The 15922-nt window shown below is 44.2% G+C and overlaps 1 protein-coding gene across 3 annotated transcripts in view; it reads right to left on the reverse strand.

Annotated features, from left to right (window-relative positions):
- Window positions 1-15922, reverse strand: part of TACC1 (transforming acidic coiled-coil containing protein 1) — a 124608-nt gene that overhangs the window by 92164 nt on the left and 16522 nt on the right. Inside the window, exon 1 of one of the 3 annotated variants that reach the window (XM_018041899.1) lies at window positions 4848-5270. The exons of the other annotated variants lie outside the window; for them this stretch is intronic. Coding sequence (XP_017897388.1) covers window positions 4848-4924 — 77 coding nt within the window. The 5' untranslated portion in view covers window positions 4925-5270. Of the gene's footprint in view, window positions 1-4847; window positions 5271-15922 lie in introns of those variants that run through there. 3 annotated transcript variants of the gene reach the window in all.

Genomic DNA, 15922 nt, shown 5'->3' on the forward strand with positions numbered 1-15922 from the left:
TAATTGAGGAAAAAGTTAATTCGAAAGAGCCAGTCTTGGTTCTCCAAGGGGCCTCGCTGAATTAGCACGCAAGTCAACCTTCCCCTTAGAAGAGAGTTGTGGGTGGGTGCTAAGTCATTCCAGTTGTGTCTGACTCTTTGCAAGCCTACAGACTGTAGCCCTCCAGGCTCCTCTGTCCATGGGATTTTCCAGACAAGAATACTGGAGTGGGTTACCATGCCCTCCTCCAGGGGATCTTTTTGACCCAGGAGTCAAACCCACATCTGCATTGGCAGGCAGGTTTTCTTTTTTCTTTTTTTTTTTTACCACTAGAGCCACCTGGAAGGGCCCCAGAACAGACTCAGTTCAGTTCAGTCACTTAGTCGTGTCTGATTCTTTGCGACCCCATGAATTGCAGCACTCCAGGCCTCCCTGTTCATCACCAACTCCCGGAGTTCACTCAGACTCATGTCCATCAATTCAGTGATGCCATCCAGCCATCTCATCCTCTGTCATCCCCTTCTCCTCCTGCCCCCAATCCCTACCAGCATCCGAGTCTTTTCCAATAAGTCAACTCTTCTCATGAGGTGGCCAAAGTATTGGAGTTTCAACTTTAGCATCAGTCCTTCCAAAGAACGCCCAGGACTGATCTCAGCCTTACTCAAAATATACATCCCACAGAAGCAAGCATAGCACCTGGTTTATAGGTACAGATACATGGGAATACCAGAAATATCAATAACCTCAGATATGCAGATGACACCACCCTTAAGGCAGAAAGTGAAGAGGAACTAAAAAGCCTCTTGATAAAAGTGAAAGTGGAGAGTGAAAAAGTTGGCTTAAAGCTCAACATTCAGAAAACGAAGATCATGGCATCTGGTCCCAACACTTCATGGGAAATAGGTGGGGAAACAGTGGAAACAGTGTCAGACTTTATTTTTGGGGGGCTCCAAAATCACTGAAGATGGTGACTGCAGCCATGAAATTAAAAGACGCTTACTCCTTGGAAGAAAATTTATGAGCAACCTAGATAGCATATTCAAAAGTAGAGACATTACTTTGCCAACTAAGGTCCGTCTAGTCAAGGCTATGGTTTTTCCTGTGGTCATGTATGGATGTGAGAGTTGGACTGTGAAGAAGGCTGAGCGCCGAAGAATTGATAGTTTTGAACTGTGGTGTCGGAGAAGACTCTTGAGAGTCCCTTGGACTGCAAGGAGATCCAACTAATCCATTCTGAAGGAGATCAGCCCTGGAATTTCTTTGGAAGGAATGATGCTAAAGCTGAAGCTCCAGTACTTTGGCCACCTCATGCGAAGAGTCGACTCATTGGAAAAGACTCTGATGCTGGGAGGGATTGAGGGCAGGAGGAGAAGGGGATGACCGAGGATGAGATGGCTGGATGGCATCACTGACTCGATGGACCTGAGTCTGGGTGAACTCTGGGAGTTGGTGATGGACAGGGAGGCCTGGTGTGCTGCGATTCATGGGGTCGCAAAGAGTCGGACATGACTGAGCAACTGAACTGAACTGATACATGGGAATGTATTAATAACTCAGGTAAGCAAGCACACTTTAGGTACCAACCCTGCACTAATAATACACACTAGTTCATAAGGTAGGTATGATTATTATTGCCATTTTAAAGATGTGGACATCTGCCCAACTGAAGAGTTAAATGATTACTTTCCAAAGCTTCCTGAACTAAGCTACTGCTGGAATTCCCGCCCAGGTCTGCCTGATCCGCAGCTTCTGCTCTTAATCACTGTCTGTGCAGCCTCCCTGAATAACTGAAATGACACTTCCCTGTACCTTTTGCCAAAGTCAACTCACTTGCTTCCTCCGGTTTGGGGAAGGTAGACCTTCCTACAAGCTTATAGAGCTATAATTTTCCATAATAATCAGTTTTATCTTAAAATCAGAACTTTCTCTTCATACATGTCCATACTTGTTTACCTTTCTTTTTTAAAGTAATTTTATTTTATTTATTGGCTGCACTTCATGGTGTGCGGGATCTTAGTTCATCGACCAGGGATTGAGCCCTTGCCCTCTACACTGGCAGTGTGGAGTTTCAACCACTGGACCACCAGGGAAGTCCCCCATATGTGTTGATATTTCATAGTAGAACTCTGTTAAGACAGATTTACCTGGTTAAATTTCATACTTGACTAAATTCTTCTAAAATATAAATTGTGAGCATTCTGAAATACTTTTCTCCCTCAAAAGACAAATGCCAGTATTTACACATCACCTGTGAGATTTTTGTGTATTTTTATTTTTTTAAAAAAGGAACAATAGATTTTGAAAATGTAACAGCCTGAGCAGGGGAACTTCCTTGAGGTCAGTGTTATCCATGGCCGCCATGTGTCCGGCAGGAAATCTGTAGCCAGTGACATTAACAATGACCGTGGAGACCCTTGTGGCTGTACATCCGAATGAGGCAGGATAAAAAGCATGCTTTTCGCTTTTCATGTATATCATAGGCATCAAAGCCCATATTTCTCATCTTTCACCCGGTCTGTGCCAAGTGGTTTGTAGGGCTGACTCATTAAGCCTGCACACTCTGATGAGGCCGAAACTCTCAACACAGCCCACATGTGTTTATGTCCTTCTTAATGCCCTCATTCCAGCAGAGTAGGGCATTCCTGGGTGGTATTCCTAGGCTTAGCCCAAAGATGGCTTTAATGATTATTTTTAGGCAAGCTTTGGTAAATATATAAGTCATGTGCAGAATCTCCTTGGAGAAAGAGATCCTCTATTGCAAAAGCACAGGATAATCTGACAATCGAGAATCAATTCCTCACCTGGACAGCTGAATCCAGCACAAAAAGCCCTGAGTTCATTTCTCCAGCATCCTATCAGAGAACGATTTAAATATTTACTTTTGAGTTACACCAGCCACATGCTCACCAAGATTAAATAGTCAACCGTCATCCTTGGCTAAAACAACTTACTGCTCAGAGATAAAACCTATTAGCTTGGTTTTCATATAAATACATGATCTTTATGTCATCCTCAGAGCAGCCTGTGACGTGGACGTTGTCATCATTCCCAGTTTACATACAAGGAAGCAGACTCAGAGAGGTTAAGGACCAGATAAAAGAGCTCCAGATACTAAGGAGGAGAGCCTAGAATTCAACCCCGGGCAATCAGCCTCTCGAACTCTGAACATCATCTCAGTTATTACACTGCCTCTTCTATTTGCTTGTTTATTTAATATTTATTTGTTTGGCTGCACTGGGTCTTAGTTGTGGCCCAGGGATCTCCAGAGGGGGGTTCAGTAGTTGCAGTGCAGGGGCTTAGCTGCCCCATACCCACCATGCCCCCCACAACATGCTCCTGCCTCATGAAAGCTTAGCTCCCAAACCACGGATCGAACTCTCATCCCCTGCACTGGAAGGCAAAGTCTTAACCACTGGACCACCAGAGGCATCCCTTACTTTTGCTTTTTATAAACTTAAATCAACTTTGGCAATTTTTTTCTCATTAGCTATAAGCATTGCTAATTCAGATTTCCCCCTCATTTGCGAGGAATTAAAGGAAAAAGTGGGGTGTGTTCTGCCTGCTGAGATAAAAGTTTGTTTCCTAAAATCAATCCCAACATTCCCGTGGGAAATGGCTGCAGCAGGACCTCTGGAATCAGAATCTCGGTCCCCTACTTTGTAGCTCTGTGACCTTGAACAAGTCACTTCTCTTTGTATTGATATTTCAGCTTCCTCACCAATAAAATGAGGGTCATAACAAACGAATTCAGTGTTCTTGGGGACTAACACGCAGAGTATTTAGAACAGGGTTTGGCACATTTTTAATCTACTCAATAATTCTCAACTATTTTTACGATTAATAAGATGCCTGGACTAAGTTTAGATTCCAGAACATATGTAAACCATCAGGAGGAACAACTAACACGTCTATCATCTGGATATTCTGGAAATTACTTTGTCTTGAAAAGAGAATCCAAAGAGGCCCCTCCCATGGCCCAGGCTGTCTGTATGTGATGGCTAAGTGTATCTTTCTTAAACTAAACAGCTTTGGCACTGGCTGAATTAAAATAGAGTATGGATTCTTTGACATTACCTCCAAGACACACACACACACTTTAAACATTTTTAATTAAACGCTTAAAGATGGCTTGGGTTCTCAGATAAATAATTATCATCAACACATCCTCTCTGCGATAAGACAGCAAGGCCATCTTTCAAACCGCAGCAACTTGCTCTAAATCACGTTCCTAAAAATGGCCCTTCGAAACTTGCATTTCAGTACTTGGTGTCCCCAGTTGTTGCTGTCCCAGAACAAAAGCCTAATTGCTGCCGCTACAATACAGTCCTTTCTCTGAGATCATCTCGAAGCCCTCGGAGCAAACAAGAGGGAGTTCTTGCGAACAACGAGCTCGGCATCAAGTTCCTGGACCCTGAAGGCCAACACGAGCCGAGTTATCTTTGCGACTCGAGTCCCTTTCTAATCTCTACTCCTGCAGCAACTGGCTCCATCTCGGGGGTGTTTCTGAGCCCTTGAGGACACGTGTGTGTTCCTGCTTGGACGAGTCTGGAAAACTTCGGGGTCCTCTAATCCCCGCCTCCCTCCGCCCCGGGCTCAGCAAGGGCGGGCGCGGGTCAGCAGCCCGCCTGGCGACGATACTGTCCCCGTGGGGTCGTGGTCGTGCGTCCCCCGGGCCCCGCAAGGTGAGGCTCGGGGCGGGATGTCCCACCCGGGCCACCCCTGCGCCCTGCAGGCGCGCGCGGGAGTCCCCACTTTCCCAGCCCGGGTGGGACGGGGCGCCGTGCGCTCCCATCCCGAGCCGGCACTCAAAGCCCCGAACAGCGGCCTCGGAGGTCTGGGGGGCGGGAGTAGGGGGTGCTGGGACTCACGCGGTCTCTCGGGGTCTCGGGGACCTCTCCGCGGTCGGCTCCCGGCCCCTTGGGCTCTGAGAGTGGGCGCCTCCCATGGCTCAGAGCGCGGGGCCCCGGCTGCGCCCACCGGTGCTTGCTCCGCGGCGCGCCGGCCCGGCCCGGACCCCGCCGTGAGGAGGAGGCGGGCGCCGGAGGAAGGGTGGGGCCGCGGGGTGGGCGGGGGTGCGGGGGACAGGGTCCCGGCCGCCGGGAGCGCCGGCGAAAGGGCGTTGCTGGAGACGCTGCGACTTCTCCGCCAATCGCAGGGCTCGGCCCGCCCGGCGGCCCGGGGACCCCCGCGCGGAGATCCCGCCCGGGCGGGGCTGAACGCGCGGGTCACGCAGCCAGAAAGCCGCCCTCCGGGCGGCGGAGGGCGACAGGTGGACTGGGGCGGGGGGTGGGGGGTGCGGCGGCAATCGCCCTCCCAGTTCGCCCGGGCCGCGGGCCGGCCCCCGGGGAGCCCCCGCGCGCGGCTGCCAGCGGCGCAGCTGCGAGGGGGCCCCGCAGGGCGACCGTGCGGAGAAGCCCCGGGAGAGGGCGGTGTGCGCCGCCACCCTAGACCCGGGCCGCCTTCCCCGCCAGGCGGCCTCCCCCAGCTGCTTGTCCGGCACAGAGGGCTGCGCAGAGTCGTGTAGAAAACGGAGGGGACCTGTTCGTGCCCCCCAAAACTCGAGACAAGTTCCTGCGCCCTCCCCGAGTCTTGCTCTCTTTTCATTTGTAAAATAAGAGGGCTATGATCATTCTTGACCTCTTAATGTCCCTTCCGGGTCTGACAACCAATGAATGATTCCTCTTCCGAACTCTTGTGTTGGAAATAAGATCCTGTCCCTCCCATCACCCCTGTGTTGTACCTACTCATATTCCTTACAGGGCTTCCCTGGTAGCTCAGATTGTTAAAGAATCTGCGTACAATGCAGGAGACCCAGGTTCAATCCCTGGGTTGGGAAGACCCCCTGGAGGAGGGAATGGCAACCCACTCCAGTATTCTTGCCTGGAGAATTCCATGGACAAAGGAGTCTGGTCGGTTACAGTCCTTGGGGTCACAAAAACTCGGATTCGACTGAGAGGCTAACATACACCCCATACTCCTTATAACTTCCTTTCAAAACATTTCAGGCTCTTCATCCTTTCCCATCTCCGAATTCGCTCCCCTCCAGCTGTCTCTCCTCCATCCCAGGGTTTCTTTTAGTTTAAAATATGAAATGTTCTCTTTTCCTAACACCTGTTTATCCTTCCAGACCCAACTCAGATTGCCTTCCACACCACTATCCTGCATTCTGATCTTACAGCTTTTTATTATTGCCTGTCCTTCACTAGAAGGTAAACTCCGCGAAGACTGGAAGTTTGTTTCGTTTTGTCTTCCCGATACTGCCGGGCACATACCTAGTAGATACCCATCATTGCTGATAAATGCCTCCATCCTACATATGTTAGCACCCTGCTCCCATACCACTGGTTAATTCCTCCAGCATAGCACCTACCTCGGAGAAGGCAATGGCAGCCCACTTTAGTACTCTTGCCTGGAAAATCGCATGGACAGAGGAGCCTGGTAGGCTGCAGTCCATGGGGTTGATAAGAGTCTGTCATGACTGAGAGACGTCACTTTCACTTTTCACTTTCACGCATTGGAGAAGGAAATGGGAACCCACTCCAGTATTCTTGCCTGGAGAATCCCAGGGACAGGGGAGCCTAGTGGGCTGCCATCTATGGGGTTGCACAGAGTCGGACACAACTGAAGCGACTTAGCAGCAGCAGCAGCACCTACCCATCTTATTTTGCAACTCTCTCTTCATTTATTTGTCTTTCAGTTCTTTAAGGTCAAGAAAACTTCCTTATCTCTGTACCCAACTTTACTGCCTGGCACAACGCCTGTATCCTGGCTTATGTACAATAAATATTTGCCAAATGAATGAATGAACCTGTGATTAAGCACACAGACTGGTGCTGAACATTAACTTCCTCCTTGAATGGAAGCTACAGCTAGGAAAGAAGTATGCAGCTACATTTTCACGTTTCCACAAAGGATGGGAAACCCCTACTATATTTACAATGACTCTCTTTTTTTATGTCAAATGTTGACTTCCTGTTTATACATTATCTTTACCCTCCCATAGCCAGCGAGTCCCCAGCGTTCAGGATGCTGCTGCATTGTAGATAGACATAAACAAGCAGAATATTTGGGGCTGGGAAAAGAAACATTAATTAGTATACCAGTAGAGTGAGACGGGGGAATGAGGTTTTGTGGGGAGGATTTCATAGAGCTGAAAAAAGTTAACTCTTGGCAGATAATTTTTTTTAGAAGTTCGAATTCTCCCCGCATTCTGTCTGGAATATTAAGGCAATGTGATTGAAGTGTCATTGAGAAGGCTAACAACCCTGTCAGAGCTGTGGCCCCTTCCCAAGGAACTCGTCAGCCCCTCTCAGGGAGAAAGGTGGGTCATTCCAAGGGGGAAATGGGAGGGGAAGCCTCGGCAGAAGGAAAAGGAGGATGGGAAACTTTTATCCCCTTCCCCTCACCCACAGTAGACAAGATGGGCTGTTGGGAGGAGCTTTCTTACTGTTTCTGCAGAAAAGCAGAGGGTAGCATCACTAAAATGGTTGAAAGGAAAAGAAATGAAGCCTATATCCTACTGCGGTGCAGAGAAACAGAGAGAATGAAGGGGGAAAGGAGTCTGCACAAGACTGTGAAAGGTAGTCCCACAGGGGCGCAAAGGGCGTCTCTACTGAGATGCTTGTGTTTACTGCTCTTGCTGCCCAGGCTGATACAGAGACAGGGGTCATGAGTGAAGTCAGCGAAGGGAATTCTTTTTTTTTTTTTTTTTAACTTTTTATTGGAATATAGCTGATTAACAATGTTGTGAGAGTTTCAGGTGCACAGCAAAGGAGCTCAGCCATGCGTATCCATGCATCCATTCTACCCCACACCTGCCCTCCCATCCAGGCTGCCTCATCACACTGAGCAGAGTTCCCTGCGCTGTACAGTAGGTCCTTGTTGGGTATCCATTTTAAATATAGTTGTGCGTACATGTCAATTTCAAACTCCGAAACTCCCCCTCCCCGCCATCCTTCTCCAGGGCAACCATAAGTTTATTCTTTAAGTCTGTGAGTCTGTTAGTGAAGGAAATTACTGTTTTGGGGGAAATAAACGGAATGAGGGCTTTTCATAGAAAAGGCCTGATGGGGACCAAGAGGGGTAGTATCTGATAGCCAGTGTTAGGGTTTCCCTTTGTGCTTTGTAATTCTGTTAGTAAGGCATTTTTTAAACATTGAAAAAAGAGTAAAGAAAAAAGAAAATTTAACCAACCGATATTCAAGATTTCCCCTGAGAGGCAAAAGACACCTTTCAGTGTCAAATCCTACCCCCCGAAGGTTACTTTTGCTCAGAAGAGGGATGGGAGCTAATGCTCAGTGGGTACCAGAGTACCCTGTGCTCGATAGTTGTCAAAAGTAACCACAGTTAGTCCTTGGAGTACTGGGGAAGGATCACAGTAGGTAATTATCTGTTGAACACTTAATGTGCCAGATACTGTTCTCAGTGCGTTAGATTTATTAACTCATTTAGTACATCACGGCATTTTGGGTAGGTAATTTTAGTAGCTTCAGTTTACAAAAAGTGAAGTGAAACACAGAAAGATTAAACACACGTAAGTCCACTCAGTAAGAAATAGCAGTGGTCCAGTGGTAAAGAATCTACCTTCCAATGCAGGGGAGATAAATTTGATCCCTGGTCTGGGACGATCTCACATCCCATGAAGCAACTAAGCCTGTGCGCCACGACTTCTGAGCCCACGTGCTGCAAAGACTGAAGCTCACACGCCCCAGAGCCTTTGCTCTGCGACAAGGGAAGCCATCACAAATGAGAAGGCCTCGCAACGCAACTGGAGAAAGCCGTCTCACAGCAATGAAAATCCAGCACACCAATAAGTAAACGAATAACTAATAGCAGAGCCCAGGTTCTAACCTAGGTAGGCTAGGTCCAGAGCTATCACACAGAGCTTAGCTTCTGTGCTGTATTTCCTTAATTTTTACACTGTGCACCTCACTTTAAGCTGAAGAAACTGACAAATAGAGAGGTAAGTTATACATCCAGTATTTAAACCCAGTTCTGTCTGGATTACGAAACTTATGTTTCACATGTATTCCCCCTCCCACTGCCCCCCAGTAATCATGCCAAATGAATACCCTTCAAAGTAGACAAGTTGGGAAGCTACATGCTTATCTTAGAGCTGTACCATCCTTCCTGTTTTGGAAATTATTTAAATGCCAACTTATAAGCCACAGGATAAAACTGGATTTACTGCTTAAGAGTCACACACTGTTCTTGAAACCAGGTAGTGCTCCAACACTGTTCTCAATTTTCAAAATAGTTTTGACTACTCTAGATCCTTTGTCTTACTGTATAAATTTTAAACTAAATTTTATTTAGATCATTTTATTTATTAATAAAATGATTTAAATTAAAATAAATTTTATTTATTTATAAAATTATTTAAATAAATTAAAATAAAATTTAAAGTAAAATTATAAATTTCTTTTTTAAAAACCTATTTGGATTTCTACAGGGATTCTGTTGATTCTATTGACTAATTCAAATGGAGATTCCCAGTTTAACAGTTTTGAGATTTCTGATCTGTGGACATGATACAGCTCTCTATTCATGAAGATTTTCTTGAATTTCCCATAGTTTAATAGTTTTTAGCCAACAGGTCTTACATATCTCTTGCTAAATTTATTCCTAAGTGTATTTATACTACGTAAATGGAATTGTTTTATAATTTTACTTTCTAAATGTTAGTTGCTAATAAACAGAAATACAGTTGATTTTTGTATATTGTATTGTGCAGCCCTGCTAAACTCACTTATTACTTCTAATAGCTTTTTTGTGTGTTCCTTGGGTTTTTCGATACAATATCATTTGCAAATAAAGATAGTTTTACTCCTTTCTTTATAATCTGTATGCTTTTTTCCCCTTGCTTGGCTGCATTGACTAGGCACTTCTATACATTGTTAAATAAAACTAGTAATCCTTGCCTTATTCCTTATCTTAGGTAGAAAGCATAAAATCCTTCACATTGTAGTATATTAGCTGTCAGATTTTGTAGATGCAGTTGAGAAGATTTTTTTTAATTTATAATTTACTAAAACACTTCTGTGATAAAAGGATGCTGAATTTTGACAAATGCTATTTCTGCATTTATTAAAATGATCATATTGTTTTTCCCCATATTCTATTAATTTGTTGAATTACATAGGTTTTTTTTTGGATGTTAGATCAGTCTTGTATAGCCACTTGATCATGGTTTATAGTTTTCTTATATGCTGCTAATATTTGGATGGCTCATATTTGTTGAGGAATTTTGTATCTATATTCATGAGGGATATTGGTCTGTAGTTTCTTTCTTAAGATGTCTTCATCTGGCTTTGGAATCAAGATAATACTGGCATCATATAATGAGTTGGAAAATGTTTCCTCCCCTTTTATTTTTTAAGAGTTTTAAGGAATGGTATTAACATTATTTCTTCTTTAAATGTTTGATAGGATTCACCAGTGAAACCATCTGAGCCTGGAGTTTTCTTTGTCAGAAGGCTTTTCAATTCCAAATTCTGTCATTGATACAGGGTTGTTCAAGCATTCTGTTTCTTCTTGGGTCAGCTTCATAATTTACATCTTCCCCAGAAAGTGTCCATTTCACCTAAGTGGTCATTTTTTGTTAAATGACTTCCTTTTCTTAATACTGGTTGATTGGTTGCATCCCGCCTCAGTGTCTACAGGAGGGATTTTCCTCACAGCACGAGGGCTCTCCATTCAGGTGCTGGCTCTCTAGTTGTGGCACCCAGGCTCCAGGGCGCATGGACTCTGTAGTCGTGGCGTGTAGGTTTAGTTGCCATGTGGGATTTTAGTTCCACAACCTGGGATTGAATCCACATCCCCTTAGCTTTTTCTATACAATATCTGTATTGATAAGCAGATTCTTAACCACTGGACTGCTGGGGAAGTCCTTAGGGTCACATTTAAAGGCATAAAGTTGTTCTTACTACTAATAATGGATTGTTGTTTGGATCTGTTTTAATGTCTGGGGGATCTATAGCAACATCTTCTTTCATTACTGATATTGGCAATTTCTTTTCTTCTTGTTTGTCAGCCAAGCTTGAAATTTACCAATCCTATTAACTTTTTCAAATGACTGGCCTTTGGTTTTACTGGTTTTCTTTTTTCTGTTCTCTGTTTCATTGATTTCTGTCTTATCTTTATAATTTCCTTCCTTCTGATTGCTTTGGGTTTAATTTGGTCCACTCTTTTTCTAGTTTTAAAGGTGGAAGCTTAGATCAGTGATTTGAGACCCTTCTTTTTTTCCTCTTAAAGGCATTCAAAGCTATAAATTATTTCTCTGTAAGTGCTATGTTAGCTACATCCCACAAATGTTGAAATGTGTTTTTGTTATCCTTCAGTACAAAATATTTTCTGTCTCTTGTGATTTCCTCTTCACACCAGTCAATATTAAAAGGGTGTTGTTTCATTTCCAAATACTTGGGATTTTCCCCGCTCTCTTATTGTTCTGAGTTTCTAATTTAATTTTGCTGTGGTCAGAGGACAAACGTTCAAAATTTACCGAGACTTGTTTATGGTCCAGAATATAATCTATCCTGATAAACCCACAGTGTGCACTTGCGTATATACTTTGCAGTTGTTGGGTGAAGTGTTTCTCTAAATACCAATTAGGTCCTGGTGGCTGATACGGTTGTTAAGATTTTCTGTCTTTGCTCACTTTTGTTTGTTTATTCAATTTCTGAGAGACGTTAAAATCTCCAATTATGATGGCCTATTTCTACCTTTAATTATGTCCATTTTTGCTGCATGTATGTTGAAGCTGTTATTGAGCACAGACAAATCTGTGATCTTTATGGCATTTTGAGTAACACTCATCATTCTGTTATCTTTAGTAATAAATTCTTTTTGGAATTCTCTTTTGTTTGATACGAATATAGCCTCTCTAGCCTTCTGTGCTTAATATTGATATATCTTTTACTATCCATCTGAAAGAGGAGAGTGGAAAAGTTGGCATAAAGCTCAACATTCAGGAAACTAAGATCATGGCATCTGGTCCCATCACTTCATGGCAAATAGATGGGGAAACAGTGGAAACAGTGGCAGACTTTATTTTCCTGGGCTCCAGAATCACTGCAGATGGTGACGGCAGCCATGAAGTTAAAAGACACTTGCTCCTTGGAAGGAAAGCTATGACCAACCTAGACAGCATATTGAAAAGCAGAGACATTACTTTGCCAATAACGGTCTGTTTAGTCAAGGCTATGGTTTTTCCAGTAGTCATGTATGGATGTGAGAGTTGGACTATAAAGAAAGCTGAGCACCAGAGAATTGATGCTTTTCAATTGTGGTTTTGGAGAAGACTCTTGAGGGTCCCTTGGACTGCAAGGAGATCCAACCAGTCCATCCTAAAAGAGATCAGACCTGAATATTCATTGGAAGGACTGATGTTGAAGCTGAAACTCCAACACTTTGGCCACCTAGTGCGAAGAACTGACTCACTGGAAAAGACCCTGATGCTGGGAAAGATTAAGGGCAGAAGGAAAAGAGGATGACAGAGGATGAGATGGTTGGATGGCATCACTGACTCAGTGGACATGAGTTTGAGTGAACTCCAGGACTTGGTGATGGACAGGGAGGCCTGGCGTGCTGCAGTCCGTGGGGTCGCAAAGAGTTGGACATGACTGAGTGACTGAACTAACTAACTAGTTTTCATCTATTTCTATCTTTGCATTTAAACTATTTGGTTTTTTTTTTTAACTGGACTTTATTTTTCAGAGTAGTTTTAGGTGCAGAGTTAAAATGAGCAGAAAGCACAGAGAGTTTATATATGGCCCCTGGCCTCAAACTCACACAGGCTCCCCACTATCAACCCCCTCCCTCCAGAGTGATACATATGTCACAACCAGTGAACCTGCACTGACATGTCATTGTCACCCAAAGTTGATAGTTTACATCAGGGTTCACTCTTGGTATGTAGCCTACAAGATTTGGCAAATATCTAATGACACGTCTCCACCATTGCTGTGTCATACGGAATAGTTTCACTGCTCTAAACATCCTCTGTTCTCTGCCTGTTCATCCTTCCCCTTCCCTCTCCCCTGGCAACCAGTGATATTATGTTTTTATTGTCTCCATAGTTCTGCCTGTTGCAGAACATCATATAGTTAGAATCACACAATATGTAGCCTTTGAAGATTGACTTACTTAAGACATGCATTACAGACTTCTCCATGTCTTTCTTGTGGCTTAATAGCTCTTCATGAAAAGTGAAACTGAAAGTGTGAGTCACTCAGTCGTGTCTGACTCTGCGATCACATGGACTGTAGCCCACCAGGCTCCTCTGTCCATGGAATTCTCCAGGCAAGAATACTAGAGTGGGTAACCATTCTTTTCTCCAGGGGATCTTCCCAACCTAGGGATTGAACCCAGGTCTCCTGCACTGCAGGCGGATCCTTTACCATCTGAGCCACCAGGGAAGCCCAATAGTTCTTCGTATGTTAGATATCTAATTTTGGACTGTATCATGGACATCATGAATACTAAGTTGTGGCGATTTCAGGCTCCATTATTTTTCACTGGTGAGAGTTGTTCTTCTTTCATTTCAGCAGATCATTTTCTCAATGGGCTTGAACTTCACCCCCTGCTTCTTCGGTGGCAGCTCCAGTCTGAGTGCAGACCTTCTGTGTAGTGGAGCTGCTCTGAGTGTTTTCTGCACTCGTGTTTCAAGGGTCAGTCAGTGATTTGGTTCGGGGATCTCCTCTTTGACTTTCTGGGTTCCCCCACTTTTTCAGCATTCATCATTTTCTGACTTCACTTCTTTCATCTCTTAGAAGAGCAGGCAGGACTTGAGAGTTTCTCATGTATGCCTCTTTATCACACAAGCCACTGTGTGGACTACACTTAGCCCTGTGCCAAAAGCGTTGGCAGCAGGGACTTCCCTGGTGGTCCAGTGGGTAAGTCTACAGGCTTCCAGCGCAGCGGGTGTGGGTTCAATCCCCGGTCAGGAAACTAAGATCCTACATGCCTTGAGGTGCAGGTGTGGCCAAAAAAAAAAAAAAAAAAAAGCTGTGCCACAGAGACCACTTGTCTGATTCCTCATCTCCTCTTCTCCAAGCGACACGTAGCACCAGAATCTAACTATTTCTGTTTCTTCAATGCCTTTAGGTAATTGCATTATGTATCTTATCCAAGTTTTAGTGTTTCTTTTCTTTTATATATATATATTAATTAATCTATTTTTAGCTGCTTCAGGTCTTAGCTGCAGCACTCAGGATCTTTCCTTGTGGCATGTGGAATCTTCATCGTGGTGGCGGGCTTTCTCTCTAGCTGCAGCTCATCGATTCAGTTGCCCCAAGGCACGGAGGATCTTAGTCCCCGACCAGGTATTGAACCCATGTCTCCTATATTAGAAGGCAGATTCTTAACCACTGGACCACCAGGAAAGTCCTTAGAGTTACTTCCGTCAGAATGGTCCTAATGCCCAGTAGAGCCTATAATATCCAGGAGTAAAAGCCCATTCTTATGAAATGGTAATTCTCAGCTTTATCACACATCTTACTCATCACAGTTTTGGTCTGCTTTCAAAAATCAAAGTCACCTCCACAAGATATAGATTCGTTTATTCATTTGGAATACTAAAAATAATTTGCTATGGGCCCTGCAGATGTTTTAAGAGATAAGTACCAAAGTAGTTCATTGCATAACTGTAATAAGTTTGTAATCTCTCAAGGTGACAGAGACTAATATTCTCTAATACCTGTTTTCCCCCTCTCTCTTAAAACAAGTGAAAACAATGCTGGTTTTTAGATATTATAAACAAAACTATGTTTCCCAGTCTCTATTGCACTTAGATTTGACCAAGTACCTAAAGTTTGGTCAATGGAATGGCAACAAAAGTGTCAAATTCAACTTCTGAGAAGTATCACTCATGGCCAGTGGGGAGGGTACTATGGCTTGAATGTTCATATCCCCCTAAAATTCATATTAAAATTCGAACATGCAAAAGTGATGGTATTAGAAGAGGGAGCCGTTGGGAGACACTAAAATCATGGTGGTGGAGCCCTCATGAATGGGGTCAGTGCCCTTATTATAGAGCTCCAGAGAGATACTTTGCCCCATCCACCTCATAAGGACACAGCTAGAAGACACTGCTATGAATTGGGAAGAGGCCCTCATTGGAAAGCAGCATGCTGGTACCACGATCTCAGATATCCAGCCTCCAAAATTGTAAGAAATAAATTTTTGTTGTTTATAAATGACCCAGTCTGTGGTATTTTGTAATAGCAGTCCAGATGGACTAAGACAGGAGGCGATCCCCCCTACCGGTTTTTTTTTTTTTTTTTTGGCTCTTTCTTTTCCCTGCTGGCTGGAATGCTGTTGAGATAGCTGAGTTCACGCAGCCGTATATAAACTTGAGGTGGAAGGACTCTCATCCATAACACCACAGAACCTCTAAGCCTGCCCTGAATTGCCTACCAACAGATTTCTTTTGTGTAAGTGAAAAATAAACTTACATACAGTTTAGCCACTGTTAGTTTGGATTTCTCTAAGACTCAGCCAAGGTAAATACAAATCAATGTTCTGGTCATTAAAGCGGGGAGAAGAAGAGTCCCATTGTCTTGAAGTTTAAAACTCCTATAGCTGTAAGAATTACCGTACTAGGCAGGCTACCAGTAATCACCCCATTTTGTTCTATATATAAAGAGTGCTATGTAAGCTAGTCTTAACCTTCATATTTCCAGGTCTGAAGTTCAGCTCTGGCTGAACCTCTCCATGAAACTTCTTCCCAGGCATCACTGCTAAGCAAATCTATTTGTTGTTATTTGTCGTTTAGTCCCTAAGTCATGTCCAGCACTTTTGCGACCCCATGGACTGTAGCCCGCCAGGCTCCCCTGTCCGTGGGATTTCCCAGGCAAGAATACTGGAATGGGTTGCTACTTCCTTCTCCAGGGGATCTTCCCGACCCAGGGGTTGAACCTGCGTCTCCTGCATGGCAGGCAGATTC

Source organism: Capra hircus, chromosome 27 (assembly GCF_001704415.2).
Source record: "Capra hircus breed San Clemente chromosome 27, ASM170441v1, whole genome shotgun sequence".
Lineage (NCBI taxonomy): Eukaryota > Metazoa > Chordata > Mammalia > Artiodactyla > Bovidae > Capra > Capra hircus.